Raw genomic sequence first — 22,753 nt, forward strand, 5'->3', positions numbered from 1 at the left:
TTTAAGTTCTCAGAGAAGCTCACAATAAACAGTAATTAAGTAGAATTTAACAAATTTGAAACCACAATTCTTTAAAATTTGGATAGGAGGTAGAAATAATCTTAAATTTAAACAGATTAGATACTTGTGCACTTCTGAAGCATTAAGAAAGAAGTTCATGAAATCCTGCTAACATAAAAGCAATAACACATTTCTTATAAATCTTTGTTTTGCAATTTTCAATTTCAGAAAAAATTCCAATTAAGTTTGATAAAAATGGTCAGACTCTTACTAGTTTAGGCCATCTGACCAAAGAACTCACTCAACCACAGAACTGATGTCCCTTTTAGCTGTATAAAAATAAACATACCCTTGACCCAACACTCCAGGAAAAAAAAATCAAAACACAAAGAGAAAATGGACTTGGATTTTTAATTTTTTAAAGATTATCTATATATATTTATATATATTAATAAAAAGTGCAAAGAATAGACCTTCATGTTTAAATTATGTTCTAAAATAAAATATATATATTTCCATTAACTGCAGGAGACAACTGGCAAGTAAAGAGCCTGAGAGAGTCCAGTCCCTCACCATCACTACAATGGACATACATTTTAAGGAAGCACCTATGGAAAATAGTAGTGTTCACAACACATCTGGCAACACAGATAGCTTCTGGGTGTTCTTGAAAGCAGTTTGTTTGCATTTTCAATCTAACATGAAATGAAGGGAAAAATCAAATTCATAAACAGAAATGACATTGCTTAGAACAATCTAGTATTCTGAATTCATGTTTTACATGCCCTGGAGCCTAGCATTTCCCATGTAGCAAGCCACACTCACACGTGCGTTACTAAAAGCTATCGGCAGCGTGCTTCAAATAGTGATCAGCTCTTTGTGCAACAAGTGCCCTCTGCTTCTAACACTGCTGGCTTCGCAACATAGCTGAAAAATCTAATTAGAATTGAATTTTCAGTTTTAAAAGCAAACAACAATTTGTTTTAAAAACAGCATTGTAGCATTCAGCCCTGTTACACACAGTGGTCTTATGTTTTGGGCTTAATTTTCACAAAAAGGTCTTCAAAAACAAGGTGCTTACAATCTCTACTGCTTTCTTATATATTTATGGCAACAGTGGCAATAGGCTACAGAAACAACAGAAAACTCAACAATAAAGACATGACTCTGTACTTGTTTTTCTTCAAAGCAATCTGGGATATTTCGACAATTCATATTCAAAAACTGACTTCTACTATGGCTTCAGCAGCGATGCAGCCACATGTAGAAAGGGACCCTTGGTTTTCATTTGGCTTTCTTTTATTACTGCTTTCCTTTTTCATAACCAAAAAGAACTTGTTTCAGAGAGGTGTATTCTATACACTGTGCCTGAAGCAATGCGTCTACAATACTGGCTATGACAGCATTTTGCCTCATAAAGTCAATATGCTCCCACTGAATCTGAACAAAGTCAACATTAAAATATGGACACGCTATGGACAATCCATTAGGTATAACTCGTAGACTCAAAGGTCCGTGGTCTTTTCTCTCCTTCTCTTGGACCTGTTATAAAAAGAATTTTGGTTAGAAGTGTCTACACAGCACCAATTTTATTTCAAAAGCAGCATCTTTACTCTGCCACTCAAATGAATCTATAAGTACACATGCTCAAACAGCTTTTCTCATTTACTTCTGTAACTCTAAAAGACCAGTAATTGTATTAGATTTTTTCTTAATCAAAAATTATTCAGCAATTATTAAAACCATCAATTACAATGCCCTAAAAATACCCATGTCAGCTGAATTAAATGAGAAGTTCCCTTTACATGCAACTGTATAATAAAAGGATTATGCCTGCAGTTGATAAACACTGTGTTCTATAGTAACAGAAGAAACAGGTCTCTAACAGTAAAAAAGCATTTCATAAAACTTTGTCATATATAAAATATCTTATTGTGACCATTCCACTTATGATTAAAGCATAAGTGTTCACTCCACCTTCTGCTGTGGGACAGTCAGGGATCATTCAACTTCAAAAAATAAGAGTGCATCTGTTTCCCAGGGTGACAAAAGCGATGGGCTCAATTACACAATTTCTCTCTCAAACTCATCTGCACTCATGCGCACAAACACAAAGCACCCATAGTTTTAATCTTCATGACACTGTTGCCACACTTTTTTTTCCCTAGTTCCAAAAATCTGTCAGGAAAATGTGATTGCAAAATAATTGTTCTTGTCTATACTCAGCCTGGATCTCCATTGCTCATTTTTATGATTTTTGAAAGATACAGCCTACAGCAGAAGGAGAATAGGCCTCATTCATCTTTCTCAAACCCTTTGGTTTCCACCTTTAATGTTACAGTGAATGTAGATTTGCCTCAGTAGGCCTGAGTCAAAGGCTTTACAGATACTGAACCTGAAGTGCATTAAGAGAATAAACATCTGCCACATGGCATAGGAAAATTTAAAAAGTAGCAATAATAAACACAACTCCCCATACATGAAGAATTTACAAGAGTTATCTAAAAATTTCATAAGAAATGAAGTTTATAGGAGGGGTTGAATTATATAACAAAGGTCAAAAGGTCAAATGCAACCAGCTAATAATTGCATTCTTTGAAAAGTACTTTACCTGCCTACCTTCTGCCCTAGTTAAACTGGGTTTCTCAAGTCTCCCACCTCTAAACATGGTGGACCAAAAAAGACATACTAAAGAAAGAGACTATATCTGGTAAACAGGAATAGGAAAACAGCACAAAGATTTCAGAGTAGTAAGTGGCTAGCTTTTACAGGAAAAGTGCTTTAAATGTACTTCTGCAAAAAATATGACTTGGAGGCAATTTGGAAGTTTTGACATTTATACTTTACTCTTCTATAGTGGCAACTAAATTGAAATGTAAAACCAAAAGAATTGTTGAGTTATTACATCACAAAACCCCAGGAACAAACTAGGAATCAAACCTCCCTTTGATTAAAATTTCCCAACTTTAATGCAAAGTGCAAGAGCAAGGGCTTTGAATGGATGACAGAGGCAGGACATTCGCAAAGCTCATTCTCTCATATCTCCCAACTTCATTCCCTCACACACCAGGGGTAGTCTGTTAGCTGATTCTCCATTCTCCTGGCATGGATATCCAGCAGTCCACTGGATTCTTCATAAAGTCAGGCCTCTATTCCCAATAGTTTAAAGTAATGAAAAAGAAAGATATGGGGAAATACATTCATAAGCAAAAATAAAATAAATCTGGAATCTAACATGTTTCATGTTATGAAAGTAATGGCTGATATAATACACGAGGGGCATTAAAAGTGAGATAGTAGCATAAAGAGATCAGACTGCTCTGCCCATGCTTCCAGAAAAGTATCAAGTTTTCCTGGAGTTCTGACTCTCCATCTGCTCTTCTTTAAGATCCTAACAGAGATACAGGTTCTTACTGAATACCTGAGATCAGAATCAGGTTGAAAAATGCTTATTAAAACACTCAAAATTATTTTAAAAGGGAGAAATGAAGGAGGAAAAATCACTCAAGTTGAGAAATAAGAAGTTAATTTTGAATAGAATAAAACTATTAGGTAAACATGTGCTGACACAAATCAAAGTGAATAAAGTGAACCAAAAAAAGGAGGGAGGGAGAGGGAGGGAAACAGGGAGAAGTGGGAGAGAAGTGATGGCCCTTCCTGTGAAGTGTCCTTGACTCCTAATTTAAATACTGTCAGACACCCTTCTGAGGGGCTAGGCTATTCATGCTATTTTTATGAGGATACCTAACGGTAATGATGACCAAATGGCAGACAAACCCTAGTGAGCACAGTAAGAAGTCGGTGATTTTGTTGTCATCTTTCATGAGAGAGGGCTTATGGACTGGATATGGGACCAATTCTGCTGGCTGAGCCGAAGAAATCTGTGGTAGAAAATACCAAAAAATGTCCCCCTACCCATTCCAGGGGAAAAAAAATACAAAACCCCTCCCAAGGCTAAACAAAACAAAACAAACAAAAACCTTCTCCCTCCTAAAGAAAACCACATTGGAACCAAATGCCCTGCAAGAAGTCCTCATGTGTGTTTTTACAAGGCTGGTAGAGGTTATTTTGTTTTGGATTCCACATAAATTTTATCTCCATCCCTAATGCCAAAGGAATGCAATGCTCGGGAGCTATACTTCATTTCTTCCGGGCCAAAGGGTGCTTCATGGTCAAAATGGTAGAGGAGCATGTTGCTTGTGGGTAATTGCACTAGAGTTCTCAATTGTTTCTTTAGTTCTGCAACAGTTTGGTCCAACCGAATGTTCATTTCTTCCACTTGATCATTAAAGTGGACTTCTACTTTTGCACTGCTTTGGGGTCTTAGGTCCACTTCTGCCAAAGGCTCCAACTTCCCATATTTTGTTATCAGTTCATGATACCTAGAAGGATAAAAACATGGATAAAACAAAGAAGGGTCAGCTTAAACTACTAGCTCATGAGCTACGGATTTCTTCCAGACTATAGGTAAACTATACTGCTACTCAATATCTTATTTTAATATTACCTCCTCTATTTATTGTTTTATATAGGTAGGTATGTATCTAGATTGACTGGATCACTCTTGTGGATTTTGTGACCTGATAGGGTTGTCCTGTTGAAACCACAGCAAATCACATCCTTGTGGAGAGAGAAAGTATTTATCCTTTAGATGGTCACCAGGTCTACATTAGATAAGAATGGATTTGGAAAGAAAACAGAACCTAGAACCTAGATTACTGAGAAAATCTAACTTCTCCATGTGATGTACTTTCTTAGTTGTCATCATCAAGGGAAGATATCTAAGTATATGTTCCTTGATAATAAATGGGATGATGGAAGTAGGTCAGCAGTTTCTGAGGTCTTGGGTAGCCAAAAACACATATGTTGGCTATGAACCCAGCTTGTTTAAATGTTCCAGCCTGGCCTCAGCTGTAACACAAGGAATTTGTAGGAAAAGTCAAGGATACAGTCTTGGAAGAAAAAAAGTGGGAAAATAAACAATACAAGTTCATTAAAGTAGGAATAAAAAGCAAAACACATCAAGAAGAAAATAAATTATAGAAATGAGAATAGGGCCCACAGGGTCAAATTACCCAAGTAGAATATCTTGTATTCACAGTCATCCTTGGAGAATTTTATTGAGGAATTTGGGGTGGTGGTGGTAAAAAGACTTAATATGAGTTTTATTATAACTAAGTCACACTGAGTTTAATTATGAATCAGAATACCATAGTCACACAAGATTGTTCTCCAATCTCTCTCACTTCATGGCTTTTACTCAGTAAATTCAGTGTCATAATAAAGTTTGTAGGAACATTAATGATATAGTAAGACATCTGTGCTTAGAGATAGAGGTAATAATTTTCTATAAGTGGAGTAACAAGGCACGGTAAAAGTAGCATTAACTCTGACTTTAGAGTCTTGACTCCATCTTGTAATGAGCTGTGTGACATGGCAACACACTCAATCCTTTTAGATCTCAGTTTCATCATTAGTAAAACTAGTTATTAACTCACACCCTTCTTTCTTTATAAGATAATCAAAAGAATTAAATAAAATAACAATGAGTGAACATTTTGTAAATCCTAAGTTCATATCTAAATAAAAATATTAGCATTATATCTTGGTTGCCCTGGAGCTTATATTAGTAAAATGCATGCATCCCTTAGAAAATATAAGACTGAAATCTACTTATGTGGGACTTCTTAGAAAAGGTATGATGAAACAGATCTCAGAATCCTTTCTTAGGACTTAAAACAAAAATAGCATTTTTTAAAAAAAGATTTAAAAAAAATAACCAGCAGCAACAAAAGAAGAGAGGACATAACCTCACTGTCTAACCTTTTTAAAGAAACCAAAAGCTCTGCACCATGCTGTTCAGCGAAACAAGGATCAGAATCCAACCCCCAGACACCATCGTAGAGAATGAGATTAAAGAGATAAACCCTGAGTGTCCTGATAACACTTCCTAATTTAAAGAAAAGCACAAGAAGGGGCTAAGGAGTCCGTCAGGCTGAAGAGGTGACAAAAAGCCTCTGAATCTGTCAGGATGTTGGGATTTTAGCAAAGGCAACAAACCAAAACAAACAAAAACCCAAAAAACAAAAAGATAAAGTTGTCCACAGCGCCAATCTTAAAACGTGCAGTGATTCACAGTCTAAAAGTATCTTTTCCCTACCCCATTTCTTAGCATATGCCTTCAAATAGGTAAAAGTAGAGTATTTCATTTTAAACAACCTCAAAAGACAGCAGAAGTCACGTGGTCAAATATAAGATGATCCCCAAATCCAGATGTTTTTCCTCAGATTATAGAAAATCAGACAACATAGTAACACCCTAGCCCTCAAACTTTGTAAAGGAAATAGTAACTAAGTACATATCACAGCAAAAAGAATGAAGGAAAGGAACACATAAATAAGTAAAAAACAGGCAGAATTCAATTGGAAAGAAAACACAAATGAAGAAGAAAATGCACCCCAAATACTGGAAGGACTAGAAATAAGTGTGTGGATATAACAACCCAAGAGCTCAAAAGATATATAATAAACTATAGAACATGATGGAAAGGGAGAGTGCAGACAGACTGAAACAAACTTGAAGAACACAACAACACTATTACTGACCAAATAAAAAAATTAGAACGGATGACTCAAGAATATTATACCAGCCCAGTTTTGTTTAGGAAGAAATTTAACAAGCAGCTATTGTGAAACAAGAAAGGACTTAGAGAGTAGAGTACCCATGAGTCCTTCTGGGGGAAACAAAAACAAAGTTATTCAACAATAAGATAAAAGGACTAGTGGTAAGCTATGAGTCTATTTAAATAAAAAACTACAACTTATAATAATAATGATGCTCCTAGGCTCATTTATACTTAACACTATAGCTAATGGAACCAATCTCAACTACAAACATATTTGTACACAAAATTATGACAAAATTATGCATTTCTATAAATGAGCAAGGGTACCTATAAATTAAATGGTCTACAAATTGGGACACTGTGAAGTCCTAGAATTTTCTCAAAATCAACGTGTCCAGAAACCATTGCTACTCCCATCCATTTTCTCTACCAGTCTTTCATAGAAATAGCATTACCTATTTACCCTAGCCAGAAACTAGGTGGTCATTCTGAACTCCTATCTTTCCTCTCTATTTCTCTCAATCAATTACCCATCTTACTAATTCTCCTTATACAATCAGAAGAATGAGAAGTTATACTCCATTCATGTATCATATGTCAAAATGCATTCTACTGTCATGTATAACTAATTTTAACAAATAAAAAAATCTATATGCATCTTTCTTGTTAATTGCCTTGTAAATCCAAGGCCTTGTTAATATACGGATTGCTATGGTTTTCTATGGATGCCTAAACTAGATGAGCTTCCTTTATATCTATTCTGCAGTACAGAAAGGCCTCCTCTTGATAGGCCTTTCTGTTCTGCAAAGACCAGAAAGCTGAAAACTGAATTTCCCACACTCCCCTGTGGATGAGGTTTAGTTTCAATCAATCACGGTCAGTCCTGAATTTCAAAGGAAATAGTGATCTAGGAGACATGGTATGGGAACAGCTTGGAAAAAGGCTTCCTAATTACCAGACTGAAATTCAAGCAAAATGTTCCTGGAGTCAACAGCCCTGGCAGTTGTGAACTCCAGATCACATCTAAGGTGATGTGGTCAGCACCAAGGACAGCACTTATTATTCACTGTATGAAATCCTTATCTAAATTATTACCAAAGTGAACATTATAAAACACAAATTTAATCAGCTCACTCCTCTACTTAAAACACATATCCCTCAGAATAAAGCCCTCACTCTAACATGCTTGTGGTAGGTAGAATTATGGTCTACATATCTGTGCGGGCCTAATCTTAAAGCAGGACAGATTTTCCAGTTAGTCGCAAAAAAGATTTTCTTTCTTATACTACTAACTAGAGAGATTCTCCATTTAGTAGTATAAGAAAGATGTGACACACAATTAGTGGCCTGAAAATAGAGGAAGTCACATAGAAAGTGTCATCCTGAATAAGCCTGCAAGGTGATTCTTTTCCAGAGCCTCTAATAATGTTGATGTCTTGATTTCACACTTGTGAGACCCTAAGCAGAGTGCCAGCTGAGCCACACTGTGCCCAGACTTCTGACAACAGAAATTGGGATAAAACAAGTAGGTATTGTTTTAAACCACTAAAACAACGATTTACAATAATTTTTTACAGCAGCAATTAAAAACTAATACACTGAGTACAAAAGGTCCTTTAAGATCTGGCTCCTTTATAACTTTCCAACCTTATTTTGTATCATCTCCATTATCATTTTCCAAACTCCCCTTTCTACTGGCTTAAACTGTAAAATAAATATTTATTTATCAATTTGCAGGTAAGTCCAGCAGATTTTAGTATATGGGTTGGATTCTGAAAGTGAGCTCCCTATTACATAGAAAAAAAGAATATTAAAGTTGAGATTCACTTTACACACTGAATATGTTCCCTGAAAAGTTATATTTAAAAAGTTTGATTTCTATATAATGTTTACTCCTAGTTTTCTTATTTTTAGCTTGTCTTTAAGCAGCTTGACTTATATTTACACTAGTAAATCTAAGAAGTCTTGATTTTGCAAAGCACTTGTTAAATTTCAGAAAACAATTTCTTTCTAGTCTTCTAGCTTGGGTATTTTATTCATTACTCAAAACTCCATTCAAACTGAATTATATCTATATAATCTGCATTACCAGAGCTTTTCTTAGGAACAGTTCAATGTCTTCCCAAAGTTATAGTCTTAAGAGGTAAACGGTTTCTGATGACTAAGTATTCTTCAAAGGTAATTATCTCAATTTATACTCTACCAATGAGTATCTTCATCTGGTTATTAACAAGTGTTTAAGCCTTATTTTGAAGTGGCCAAAATGCTATAAACCTACTTTGAAAATTACTAGTAATAAGGATGGATTACAATCATCAAATACAATAAAACTGTATCTGTGTTCAGAAGTTCTCTGTTCCACTCCACTATGACCTTCTAACATAAAATGACCAGTTACTGGCAAAACAAAATTTTCTACACACAGCATAAAGGCCGGCATGACTACATGGGTAACTGAAAGTGATAAAAGGAAACCAAATGTTAGCTGAAATCCTGTGGAGAATACCACCCACATACAGACTGGGGTTGTGCTTTATTTTCTTTTCCTATTAAATGAAAATCTTCTTACAACTTTAAGGTCTTTGAATCATGAACAGTTAAAAATCAGGTTACCAGCAGAGTGGGGTTGAGTTGAGGTGGCACCAACAGAGAGAGGAATGGAGAAGAAGCCATTCTTTATGGAGCTAAGTTAGCTCTACTCCCAAGGTAAATAAGCAAGACTTCACCCATGAGGGGCTCCGGGTCCATGGCATGCCTACCAAATGTGACCATAAGGTCATGTTTGGGAGGGGTATGCCTCTTTCTTCTCATGCCCATCTTCACTCTTGATTTCTAAGACCTGAGAGTATTTCCTTAACCACAGTTCACTCATACATCTATGACACTAGAATAAGTGAATATTTGGCATACTGTTTACAAAAGACTGAAAGTTTCTGCCATAAATCTTAATCTGAGGATAAACTTCTGATAAACCTAAAATCCAAAGATGGTCAGAGATAGAAGATTAACTCATTCTCAGCTCTGAGTCATCTTATAAACTATCCTAACTAAATACTACAAACAGTGTACAGTTTACATAATTTTCAGGAAAACTGGAAAATAGGTATGCCTAGAATCAGGTGATTTCTGGTGTCAGAAAGTTTCCAGATATAAATATCATACCTCCACCCCCCTCCCGCCCCACCAAAAAGCAGCTCACAATCTCAAGGAGTAACCTAGAGAAAAATGAGATTTATATTTCCTGCAGCAGCCTAAACCACATCCCAGAAGTGCTCTATTTATTCCCTTTCAACTGCCAAGAGGTGCGTTTACAGGTGGTCCAAGTAGCAGACTTAAAATAACAATTCTGGTAACCTATCATTCCTCAAATGCACATCCAAACTGAATCAACTAGAGGTTTTACTCTAAATGAAGTTATTTTACTACAAAATTAACCCCTAATACATGTATCTCTTCTCTTGAAGGAATGCAGCATATAAAACATGAAAAATTCCTGAAGATTCACTTGGCTGAACAAAAATCATTGGAGTGTAACTAAAAGAAAAACATTCATTAAGTTTATTTTATTTTCCATGGCATTATGAGAAATTCAAAACTATATTCCAAATATCTTCGGATTGCTGTTATCTAATCTCTTTTGCTATAGTATGCTTTCTCTCATTCTGATATGGTATCATATCATGGTGCATCAAAGAAACCTTCTTTACATTCTATAATTGGGATATTACACTCTCCTGAAATAGTTTTCTCATAGTCTAATATTCCATCCATTAAAACCCATAAACATCACATTTTGGAGGCAGAGGGAGCCTTAGAGATCATCACAGATACAATAATTGAGACTTAGTTTGTTAACCCCAAGTCTCATAGCTAGTGAAAAGAAGGGTAGAAATTAGAATTTAAGTCTGGTTCTCAGGCTATCATTTTTCTTAGTTCCCATCATTTAGTGGTTTACTAAAATGATGGATACTGTTTTAGAAATTCTCTTCTCCTTCCTACATTTCAAATGTCCCTTTTCAATCTCTTTTCATGAGCTCTTATTTCTCTTTTTACTATCTACATGTGGGTGGTCCTAAAAATTCACTCCTGAATTCTCTTTTCTTTTCTCTTTATGATCTTCTATCTCAAAGTGCATTCTCTTACTTAGCTTAAGCCATAGATGTTTCCTGCTTGTCTTCTTTGGGGTCTGTATTTCCTTACCTTCAGAATTATTTATTCTTACATTTTACATGTAGCAAAGTGTTTTGAACTGAACTTAGTATTTTTCATATAGTTTTCCATCAAAATGAAGCTATGGAACAATGTTTCAACTTGCTATTTCTTGAAATCAAATTTTATCAAAATTATCTAGTGAGTGAATAGAATGTGACCTATTCAGATGATGGAGTAACACACAGCAGTTTAAAATGACTTCAATCTGCATTTATATTATCATTAGGACTTTGGACAAAATGGTTCTATAAGTTCATATTTTAGTGTACTTCTACTCCAAACTCAGAGTAAAATAGATGAAATATAAAAATGTCCAAATCCAAGAAGATATAATGCAGGCTTAAAAATGATGAGCATCTCTATGGGCCAGAAAATAAATAGCAATACAGATCAAAGAGCTGGGACCATAAAATACTGGACTCTAAACTGTTATTGGGTATGTGAAGCAGACAGTAGCAGTCAGGAACTCAGATCCTATGAGGCAAAGGAGATTAAAAGTAGTCCACAGGACAGAGAAAACTTAAGCCAGGTTTACTGATTGAAGCAGGGATAGAATTTGGGTGATGTGAGGATGGCTTGGAGAAATAATGGGAAAAAAAAAAAAGAAACCTGCAAAAGTTCTACTGTCTAAGGATACCTCTCTAGAGCAATGGGTCTAGGTTAAAGAAGTAAAAAAGATAGTTTGGCCACACCAGTTATGGCATAAGTTAGTTGCTGCCTCAATGTCTAGATCTGTACTATCTTTGTAATTCTTGCAGGACAGGCTTTCTAAAATCCATTATAAGAGCTTGTCCCACACCAAGAATCTGGGAAGCTGGTTAGAGACAACTGCAAAAACATTAGGGAGAGGTGAACTCAACAGAAAAGGATAACAATCCTAAACATGTATGTATCTGAAAAAACAGATATATTCACAGAAGATACAGGAAGCAAAAACTGATGGAAAAAAGGTTAAAAACAGACAAATACACAATCAGAGTTGGAGATTTCCACATTCCTCTCAGTACATGACAGAACAAAAAAATTGTCAAAGATTTAAAAGACCTGAAGATCACTAACAACTTGATTGAGAGGAAGCACACACCCAATAACTTCAGAATGCAGACTAAACCAAAAACATCTAAAATATACCACAACAGGTTTAAAAGAATGGAACTAATACAACAAATATTCTCTTACTGTAATACAATTAAACTAGAAATCATCAACAAAGAGACAACTCTAAAATTCCCATATACTGGGAAACAAACAACACACTTGTAAACAACCCATGAGTCAAAGAGGAAGTCACAAGGGAAATTTTAAAACCTTTTTGATTCAGCCAGATGTGGTGGTGCATTGCTGTAATTCCAAAAATTCAGGAGGCTAAAGCAGAGGATCACAAGTTCAAAGCCAGCTTTGGCAACTTAGCAAGACTCTGTCTTAAAATAAAAAATAGGAAGAGCTGGGATATAGCTCAGTGGTAAGTGCCCCAGGTTCAATCCCCAGTACTTAAAAAAAAAAAGATAATATATATAATCAAATCAATATGTAGAATATTATAGAATGTACCTAAAGCAATGTTTAAAAAGAAATTTATAAAACTGGATGTTTATAATAAAAAAAGAAGAATGATCTCAAGTCAATGATCTAGGCCTAAGAAACTAGAAAGAGATGAGCAAATTAAACCCAAAACAAGAAGAAGGAAGAAACTAAGAAAGATATGAATAGAAATCAATGAAACGGAATGCAGAGAAAATGGAGAAAACCATGAAACCTGAAGTTGGTCTTTGAAAAGGTTAATAATTTGATAAACCTCTGATCAAAAAAAGATTGAAGGCCAATATTAGGACTAAAAGAGGGGACATCATTAAAGATCTTACACACATTGGGGCTAATAATAAGTGAATATTATAAACAACTTCATATCTATAAATTCAATAACTAAGAAGGAAAAGAGCAAAGCACTTCAAAGACACAAGCTACTAACACTCACTCAAGAAGAAACAAATAACATGACTCATGCTGTATCTATCAAATAAACAATTCATAATTTAAATCTCCAGCAAAGAAAATATCAGGCTCAAATAATTTCCTGATAAATTCTACAAAATATTTTAGAAGGAAATAATAGTAATCCTATATAAGTTCTAGGAAAAAAAGGAAAGAATGTTTACAAATTTATTCTATGAGGTCAGCAGTATCCTAATATTAAAACAAAACAAAGACATTATAAGAAAGGCAAATCATAGACCAATATCCCTTATGAATAGGCATAAAAATTCTTCACAAAATATTAGCAACTCAAATTCTCTTTAATTCATATATATATGTATATATATATACACACACACGCGCGCGCGCGCGCGCGCGTGTGTGTGTATAGGTGTAGGATTTAAAATATAAGTATAACACCAAGTAGGATTTATTCTGGGAATTCAAGGCTAGTTAAACATTAAAAAATTTAATCAATTCAATTCACTATATAAAGAAATTGGTATGATATTTATGGAGAAAACTTTTGAGTAAATCTATTTTTGACTAACACCTATTCACAATTTTAAAAAGTAAATCTTGGAAACATTCTTAATCTAATAAAGCCCATGAACAAAAGACCCTACATATTTAGTGGTAAAAAGACTAAAATTCATATGAATTCTCAGTGAACCCCGAATAGCCAACACAATTCTAAAAAACGGAGGGAAAAAAAAAAAACCTGATGAATCATACTTCCTGACTTCAAAATGTATTACAAAGTCACAGTGATCAAAATAGTGTGGTACTAGCATATAGACAGACATATAGGTCAATGAACCAGAGTGCTCAGAAACAAGCTCTCATATTTGATAAGGGTGCCAAGAATACTGAATGAGGTGTTGGGAAAACTGTATACCCAGCAGCTTAAGATGAAGATGGCCCCTGATCTGGCATCATATATTAAAATTACTCAAAATATACTGAAGACCTAAGACCCAAACTAAACACAGCATTACCACATAAACCAGCCATTGCACTCCTGAGCATTTATCCCAGAGGAATGAAAACTTATGTACACATAAAAACCTGTATGTTAATATTCATAGATTATTTTATTTGTAAAAACAAAAACTAAAATCCCAATACAGATGTTTTTCAAATGCCCTCTATATGGTTAAATTATGGTGAAATGAACCTATATATACAAGAAAACATATAGAACTAAAAGGAGTGTGCGCGTACGCACAAAGTATAAGCCAGAGAAATCAAACAGGATCAATTGTATCAACATTAAAATCCTGATTATGATATTGTATTAATGTTATAACTGGAGAAAGGGTACATGGGATCTTATATTTTACAAATGCATATAAATTTATAATTACATCAATAAAATCTCAACCAACAAAAGGCTACATATTATAAAGTTCCACTTAACATGACTTTCTAGAAAAGTCAAAACTACGGGTACAGAAAACAAATTAGTGTTTGCCAGAGGACAGGAGTCAGGTAGAAAGTTTGAGGAGTATGAGATTTTGGGAGATAGTTACATGACTGTACTATCTGTCAAAATTCAGACATATAAACTAAAAAGTATTTAAACAAAGAATATTACTAAAAGATAATAATTTAGCAAGGCTAGTCAAGATAAAAGGGAAAGGCAGAAATAAAGATTATTAGAAATAAAAGAAGAGATAAATACTGATATAGCATATTTTTTCATTGGCAAGAATCTCTCAATAGGGAATGACATTGAAGATGTATGGTTAGATAAACTATAATAATTTAAAACTAGATGAAACAGTTAATTTAATAGGAAAATATGAAATATAGCCATACCTGTGATACATGCCTGTAATCCCAGCAACTCAGGAGGCTGAGGCAAGAGGATCACAAGTTCAAGGCTGGCCTCAGCAACTTAGCGAGGCCCTAAGCAACTAAGTGAGACCCTGTCTCAAAAAATAAAGAGGGCTGGGCATGTGGCTCAGTGGGTAAGCACCACTTGGTTCAATCCCCAGTACAAAAAGAAAAAAAAAAAAAAGAAAAAAGAAATAAAATCATCCACATGGTGGGAAAGGGGGAACCTTCAGATCGTTATTTGAAACTATAAAAAAAAAGTAAATTCTATCTGGCTCAGAGTCATCAATGTAAAATCTTTCAAAACCAAAAATTAAGAGATTATCTTAAATGATTTTTGGAAGGGAAAAGATTTCCTTTAAAAAGATGCACTAAGAATAAGTTATAGGGCTGGGGCTGTAGCTCAGTGGTAGAGCACTTGCTTGCCTAGCACATGTGAGGCACTGGGTTCGATCCTTAGCACCACAAATAAATAAATAAACGTATTGTGTCCAACTACAAGTAAAAATTTTTTTAAAAAAGAATAAATTATAAAGGATTGATAAATTTGACATCAAATTCTGACACTATTCAACACAATATGAAGTGAAAAGACCAGACTGAAAAACAACAAAGGAGGAAATTATAATATAGCTTGACAAAGAATTATAAAATCCTACTTTGAATTTAGTGGAGGTATAAAAAATACATTAAATTCTTACACTGGTTATTTTTTGGAGTAAGGAAAAAGACAGTAGAAGTCAAAAGGTACTTCAATTTTATCATTATAATGTTATTTCTATTAATTAAAAATAACCTTGGAATGAATATAAATGTTCTTATTTTATTATTCTCAGTATTTTTCAATTTTTTTCTTTAATTCTAAAAAGCAAACAACAAAAAAGATAAAACTGGCTTTCTGCCATGGCCAAAACAAAAGTTTGGGCAGCAAAGAAAATGTCCCCCAAAAGCACGATTTGGGAGGGCTGGTTGCCATTCTCTCTTTCCTTTGCAGGTACATTCGAATACTCATATATAACCCTAATCAAGATTAGGAAGGCAGACTATCTTCTGCTGGGCTGGGAAAGTGGCAAGAAGTCAAAATGAAGTCCAAGGTCATTGGAATGACAAAGGCAGTAAGCAACAGGGAAAGCTAACATTTCAGAGGCTCTCCATAGTGCATCAAGGAGAATGCCCCTTTTGTTTCTCATCAGACTGGCAGCTGAATGTGAGGAGTGCTGTGTCACGGCCCTTGTCAGAGGATGATGGAGCCTGGCAACATGGAGACCCCCAGGAGATTCGTGTCCAGTGTAGGAATGTTCCTTTACAACAGCAGGTCCTCTGTCTGCAAGGAATATGAGGTAACGGACACAGCACACTAGGATTTCTCCAACATCCAAGACAAAATGAGCCTTCATTGAGGTGGTGTCCAAATACAGGCTGCGGCCCTGCTCTCACAATAACACAGATACAATCAGCTCTATTTAGAAAAGTCATTAGTCTTAAGCAGGAAAAGCACACTCTCCATATTTCAAAAAGCACACCACTACTGACAATCAAGTAAGCATCTGAGGAATTCCTAATATAATCCTTGGCATCATAAAGAAGGATTTCCTAGGGACAAACAGAAAGTAAGGTACCAAATGAAAGTAAAGGCAAAGAAAGGCCTTTAAGAAACCTGTTTCTGGCTTTGCCACTTTGTCTCTGACAAGAGGATTTTTTCCATTCCATTCAACAATCGTTTATTAAAGCTATACTTCTTAAAACTCCTCTTTATGAAAAGCAAAATTTTGAAGTCTGAAAAAATAGACACCCCAAATCAATGTATTTACTCTGCCCCACTGTTCTCAAAACAAAAAGAAATCATCAAGCACTCAAAGATACATGATATGTTGATTTCTCAAACAAAAGTTTATCCTTTTTTTACTTTTCCCTCTTGAAATTAAACACAGAAGGACTGTGTATTAGCAGAGTACTAAAGAAGCTATTTAAATTTCATCTCTTAGAAGAAATGAAGAGATAAAGCTAACACAAAATCAAGGAAAAACTAATAAATAAAGGCAGTGTGGAAGACATATGATACAGGGCAAGGCAAAAATAATAAACATGTACCAGAACCATAAATGTGAAGGTTTCTTCCTCTCTAAATGATGTTTATATAACCCTAGAGAAATCCAGGCTATAAATATCAGAAAACAAGTAGACCTGCATGTGTTTTCTGAGAACTACTTCCAATTCAATAGTAATAGATATTCACTCCTACTGTGTACCTCTCTAAAAAGACATGAGCAACCTCCAACACACACATCCTCCTTTAAAGTCTCAATTCTTGACTAGGACTATGGGTCGCTCTCAGCCTCTCCTTCTACATACAAACCAAAATCCCCTCTTGTGGATTTTCTTCCCCACTTGAAATTTGCAACAAAAGACAAGAAAAAGTCTTCCTCTGCCCATATGGCATGCCAAAATATTTAATAGTCTGAGCTGGTGCCTACCTCCCTCCCCAACATTATCTGCCATTATTTTCCACTTCAAATTGCTACAGATGACTACACATGAAGAGTTATTTCATCCTTCTGCACCTTTATTTCTCAAGTACTCACATCTGTCCAGAATATTCTCTCCTCACCTTTACCAGATTAACTCAATCATTTTCTAGGAAAGAATCTTCTTCCAGCAGACCTAAGTCCCCCTCCTTCATGATCCTGGAACATAACACAAATATTCAGTGTTTATACTGAACGCTGCTATACATCAGGCCCTGCTCTAAGCCCCAGGTAGAGAGCGAGGTATTGAACAGCAACAACCCCTACTTCTGCAGAGCTTACAGACAATATACCAGAAACATAAGTCAAGCCTGATTTAGATAATAATAAGAAATGTAAAAGTAGTTTAAGAAAATTATAGGAGATAGGGTATGCTATGTTTAGATAGGGTGGACAGAGACCAAATCTCTAATACAGTGTCTCTGAGGGGGAGAAACTTGGAGCATTCCAAAAGGGGGTTAGGGGAGAAGCCTAAGCAGGACATGTGCTTGATACATCTGAGGAGCAGCAGGAAAGGGTTTGTTAAATATTATATAAATCTGAGCTGAGCGTGCTGGCGCACACCTGTAATCCCAGTGCCTCGGGAGGCTGAGGCAGGAGGATAGCAAGTTCAAACCCAGCCTCAGCAACTTAGCAAGGCCCTAAACAACTCAGTGAGACCCTGTCTCAAAATAAAAATGTGAAAAGGGCTGGGGATATGGCTCGGTGTTTAAGGAAGATGAAGGAAGACTTGCAGAAGAGCAGGTCGGTAGCGGAGCATTGGGTAAAAGAAGGGTACCAAAAGTCAAAGTATGATTTTAGACACAATGGGTTTAAACACTCATGTGGTAATGTTGAGTAGTCTGGAATTTTTAGGTAGGTCAAGGCTGGCGGTATAAATTTGGCAATTATTAGAATACAGAAGGCATTTAAAGCCACAGGATTGGCTAAACACACATGAAGGATAACTACAGAAGAGAAGAGGTCCAAAAACGAAGGCTGGGGTAACTCCATCTTTGGAGACTGGAAGCTGAAGAATACCCAGCAAAGGAGAATACTACTAGCTCAGCCCAGATGGCAGGTCTCTTGAGAGCAGACACTGCTGTTCTGTCCTTTCATCTCCGGCATCTGGCTTAGCACCTCGTGGTTTACAGTAGGTATTCAGTGAGTAAATTAAACTCTCCTCTGAAATCCAGCTAGAATCCAGAGTTATTTCCTAGAAGTTCTCCTAGTAAAGCATAAGGCTCTAATAATTGAAATATCACCAACTCAGCAAGGACATCTTTTCAACCACCTGCAGCACACACTGAATTTATTGTAAAACAGCACACCACTGCTACACAAGCCAATAAGAGACAGCACAGCAAGGCTTTAAAAGCAAGAGCCTATTGCCTGGAAAAGGAAACACTATGATATCCAAAGGCCAAGAATCAGAAAACAGAGAATTTTCATCTTTGGTTGTTTTACAAAATAAGTAAACATGAAATATATGGCTGATTGTTCAGTTTGGGGGTTAGTCCCTATTACCAAAAGCAGTAACAGTAGGGAGGCTAAAGAACACCACCTACCAGAAAGCAATAACAAGGTCATTGAGCACCTGTAAGAAACTCTAAAGCTCTTATAAGACACACTGAAAACACACACACACACACACACACACACACACACACATATATATATATATATAAAATCTCCCTTTAGTCCCCCAAACATTTTATTCTGAGATAGGAAAACAGAATATGTAAATCTCTGGATCATTCTTAAAAGACTTCCACTGGCAAAATGACTAATCTCATAGAAACAGATGCGAATAATCCAACTGACTCACAGAATAATTCTGTTACCACAAAGGACATTCAGCTGAGCATAATGACTCTTTTATTCATGCCCTCAAAGACGTTTTGAGTAACTTTTTTTTTTTTTTTTTTTTTTTTTACGTACATCTAAGTAGAGCTATTTCATGTTTAACAAGCACAGATAGGAAAAAGAGAAAGAGGAAAAGTTCATGAAATCAAAAGAAAGGAAGGATGTTGTAGAAGTTAGCACTTACAGGAAAATTGAGTCAAACATTGATTTTAAAAAGAAAACCCATGGTCAAGTGAAAAGAAATGTTTTCTCCAAAATAAACAGAAACCTCCATACTTCCTAGAAACTGAAGCTGAAATGTGATTCTGTATGAGACACTGAATTACTTAAAAAGTCAAATTTCTACCTTTTACGGACTATGTACTGTGCTATTCATTATTTATTAGTATGTTAGGGAAAGATCATGCATATAATTTGGAAGACAAATAATAAGCATAATACTAATACTCTATTTAGATATCACTATTCTTAATTCACAATGAATATGTTTTAATAAAATTCTTGAGTTCTTATTCATCACTTATTATTGTCATAAGCATGAATGCTGTTATAGTTCCTTTAAAGTGCCTTACACAGTTCCTGGCACATCACAAGAGTTTGAAAAATATTTGATGGGCAAATGGATAATTCTACCAAGAGACTTATATGAAAAATCACTAGAGAATAGGTACAGTAGTAGATAGATGTCAACTTTGCCTATCTGGCATCTGAATGCCCTTCTGATTGAGGTGGAAAAATCCAAAATACATGAGATGTAGGAACCTGAGAAGAATTCAAAAACTGAAGAGTAGATATTTTCTTTCTCTATTCCCTGAAAGCAATAACATAGGAAAATGACACAAACCTGGAGTTTTAAATCTTTCAGAGAAGCAAAAGGCACAAGGTCTAACCAAGATTGTTACCAACAGATAAAGAACCAAGAATTCACAGGCATGACTACAAATGTCTGAAGGCCATGAAGTCCAGCAGCTTGCTAGTGACTATCTAATGATCAATATCAGAAGCATATTATTCATAAAGTGAAATATAGAAATCTTGGCTGTGCCTTGCTTCCATCAATACTGCCAAGGCTTAATACCCCAATCTTGTCAATTCTGTAAGCTACACAGTATTTATTATTCTTTTATCAAATTTCTATCCTATTTAAGTTGGCCAAAGTTGATTTTTGTTGTTTGTATTAAGAAATTGGTATGAGGGAGTGGATTATAGGCAAGAGACCCTCAGGTGATTAAGGGCAACTTGGAACTGGCTTCTGGCCTAGAAAGGGCTACTAGTGTTCATGGGAAGACCTTCTGCAAGTCCTTGACATGGAGTAGTAAAATAACTAATTATCATCTGTGGTCATGTGCATGTGACTGATAAAGTGCTGCCAAGAATGAAGGGCATAAAGAATTTAAGACTATGAGGCACAGTACCTGCCATTCCATGGGTACAAGATAGTTTAAATAAAATAAATTAAGGTCAAATCCCTATAAATTAGGCCTAAGGCACAGACTAAAACCTGGGTAGTATTAAGAAAAGGAACCTTTTTCTCTTATAACAGAGTTGAAGCAGTTATAAAAAAAAAAATGCACAAGGTCTGATGCTCCAAGTTACTGATTCAAATCAGTTAAATCCACATTGAGACTCTTATATGAAAGTTGGAACATTGAGCATTAGTTAGAAAAGAGAAAAGAGAGAGAACTGAAATGGAGGTACATGGGAAGATTATTACTTGGGAGTACCCTGAATCCTCATTTAGGTCTTCTTGCTAGCAGGGTAGCCACCCTCTTTTGTCTGATGAAGTTGTACCTCTCTTGCTTGAAAAAACAGTAAAATTCCCTGTGTGAAGGAATTCCATTGCAAAAGAAAACTAATTCCCTATTTGCTTCACTGTTCCTCACATATATTCTGCTTCCCTAACATCAGATAACAGCATGTTCTATGGGGTTAATTATAAAAACACCAAAAGAATTACAAGACATTGGCTATTTATATGGTCAAACACACTGGAAATAAGTACAGAAGTAGATTCTGAGTGATTTAGACTAGCAAGGAAAAACAATTTTAGTTCTACCTGTTTGTTGAGATTCTGAATGCAAAAGTTACTTTCAGTAGGTGTTAGATGATCAAAATCAGACTCAATGATGTTCTATGCTAAAGGAAGTTGAGATACCTATTATAATTTAGATCCAGAATGTTCCCCAAAGACTCATGTGTTAAAGACTTGGTCTCCAGCTGGTGGTACTACTGGGAAGTGATAGACACTTTAGAAGGTGAGACCTAGTTGGAGAAGTAGGTCTCTGGGGGAGGGGGAGTGTCCTTGAAGGGTATATTTTGTATCTGTCCCCTTCCTCTAATTCTTTGCTTCCCAGCACCATGAAGTGTGTGGTTTTGTTCCATCCATGTACTCTCTGCTGTGATGTTCTGCCTCACCAGAGGAGCTCCAGACACAATGTAAAATAAATATTTTCATCCTAACTATTTTCTCACAGCAACAGAAAGCTAATTAATATACTGCCTAAGCCTCAGTCTTAATTCTGCCTAATAATTCTTTCAGTTTACTAATTAATATCCAATATCCTTTCAATAAAATTTTCTCTAGATTAAAGTTAATCAAACGTGGTTTCTATGACTTGCATTCAAGAACACCAACTAGTATAGAGGCATAAATGCACTTCAGGATAATTATACTATCAGGAACGAAAACAATTCACTTTTTATATCTTTATTATAACAGACTGGAAGTTAAAAAAACTATAAGGACTAATGCTCAAAGCCAGAATACTATTTCTTCCATTAATATTTCTTCCATTAATATTCCGCGGTTTCCCTACTGTATTACATTCCTTTTTATCCATACATATTTCCTAGTACATGGCTGTGCTGTTAATCTTTAAAAGTTTCCTTTAAGATTTTTACTTAATTTGTCTAATTCTTTTCAATGTTTAGACTTTAAAACACTATTAATAATATCACAAAATCTTTTTACACAGAACTGGCTGAGCCTTACAGAAATATCAATCCCCTTAAAATCTCTATAAATAAAATATTTTTATTCAACATATCTGTTTGGAGAACAAACAGATATGTTGAATAAAAATGAATGAGAATCATAGATGTTTGTAGCCAGAAGGTCCAATTAATTTGACTCATATTCAGCCCTAAATTCTATACAGTTAGTCTGAAACTCCTTTTGTCAAATAGGTATTCATATTAAAAGTCATTAAGAAAAGTAAGTAACTTTTTTAATAACAGATTTTTGTTACCAAGACCTAGAAACTTATTTTTGAAGATATTTTTCCCTAGATATTTGTTTATATCACATCTGCTATACTGTCTTTTACCTGAACAGAGTATTAAAAGTAGTTCTTCACCAAACAATAGATATCAGCTCTTTATACACTTGACAGTATTTACTCATGTAGCCCTCAGCATTTCTTTTCATTTCTCTTCAACCATCCTAATTCCTTTAATATTTCCTTAAGAGTCTATTTTCCAGTCCTTTTCTCATATTCCATGAAGCTACTATACATCTGCCAAATCTTCTAAACTGCGTAACTTAGTATATCCTACAAACAAATGAAATATAAATGAAGAGATCAATTTTGGTGTAGGTGAAAATGTGCCCTTGTATTAAACCAACTGATGCAGAGGAATAAAGGCATGCAGGGTAATTATACCATCAAGGACAGAAAACAATTCTCTATGTATTTCTTCTTCTTGTAACAGACTGGAAGTACGGAGTAGGAAC

The 22,753-nt window shown here is 35.2% G+C and overlaps 1 protein-coding gene across 3 annotated transcripts in view; it reads right to left on the minus strand.

Annotated features, from left to right (window-relative positions):
* Positions 1 to 397: 397 nt before the first annotated feature.
* Positions 398 to 22,753, minus strand: part of Tbcel (tubulin folding cofactor E like) — a 57,114-nt gene continuing 34,758 nt past the window's right edge. For 2 of the 3 annotated variants that reach the window (XM_076846259.1, XM_076846258.1), the window contains one exon: positions 398 to 4,382. In XM_076846259.1, coding sequence (XP_076702374.1) covers positions 4,064 to 4,382 — 319 coding nt within the window. In that variant the 3' untranslated portion in view covers positions 398 to 4,063. The remainder of the gene's footprint in view (positions 4,383 to 22,753) is intronic. The other variant, XR_013090381.1, reaches the window with a different exon arrangement.

Source organism: Callospermophilus lateralis, chromosome 2, assembly GCF_048772815.1.
Source record: "Callospermophilus lateralis isolate mCalLat2 chromosome 2, mCalLat2.hap1, whole genome shotgun sequence".
NCBI classification, from domain to species: domain Eukaryota; kingdom Metazoa; phylum Chordata; class Mammalia; order Rodentia; family Sciuridae; genus Callospermophilus; species Callospermophilus lateralis.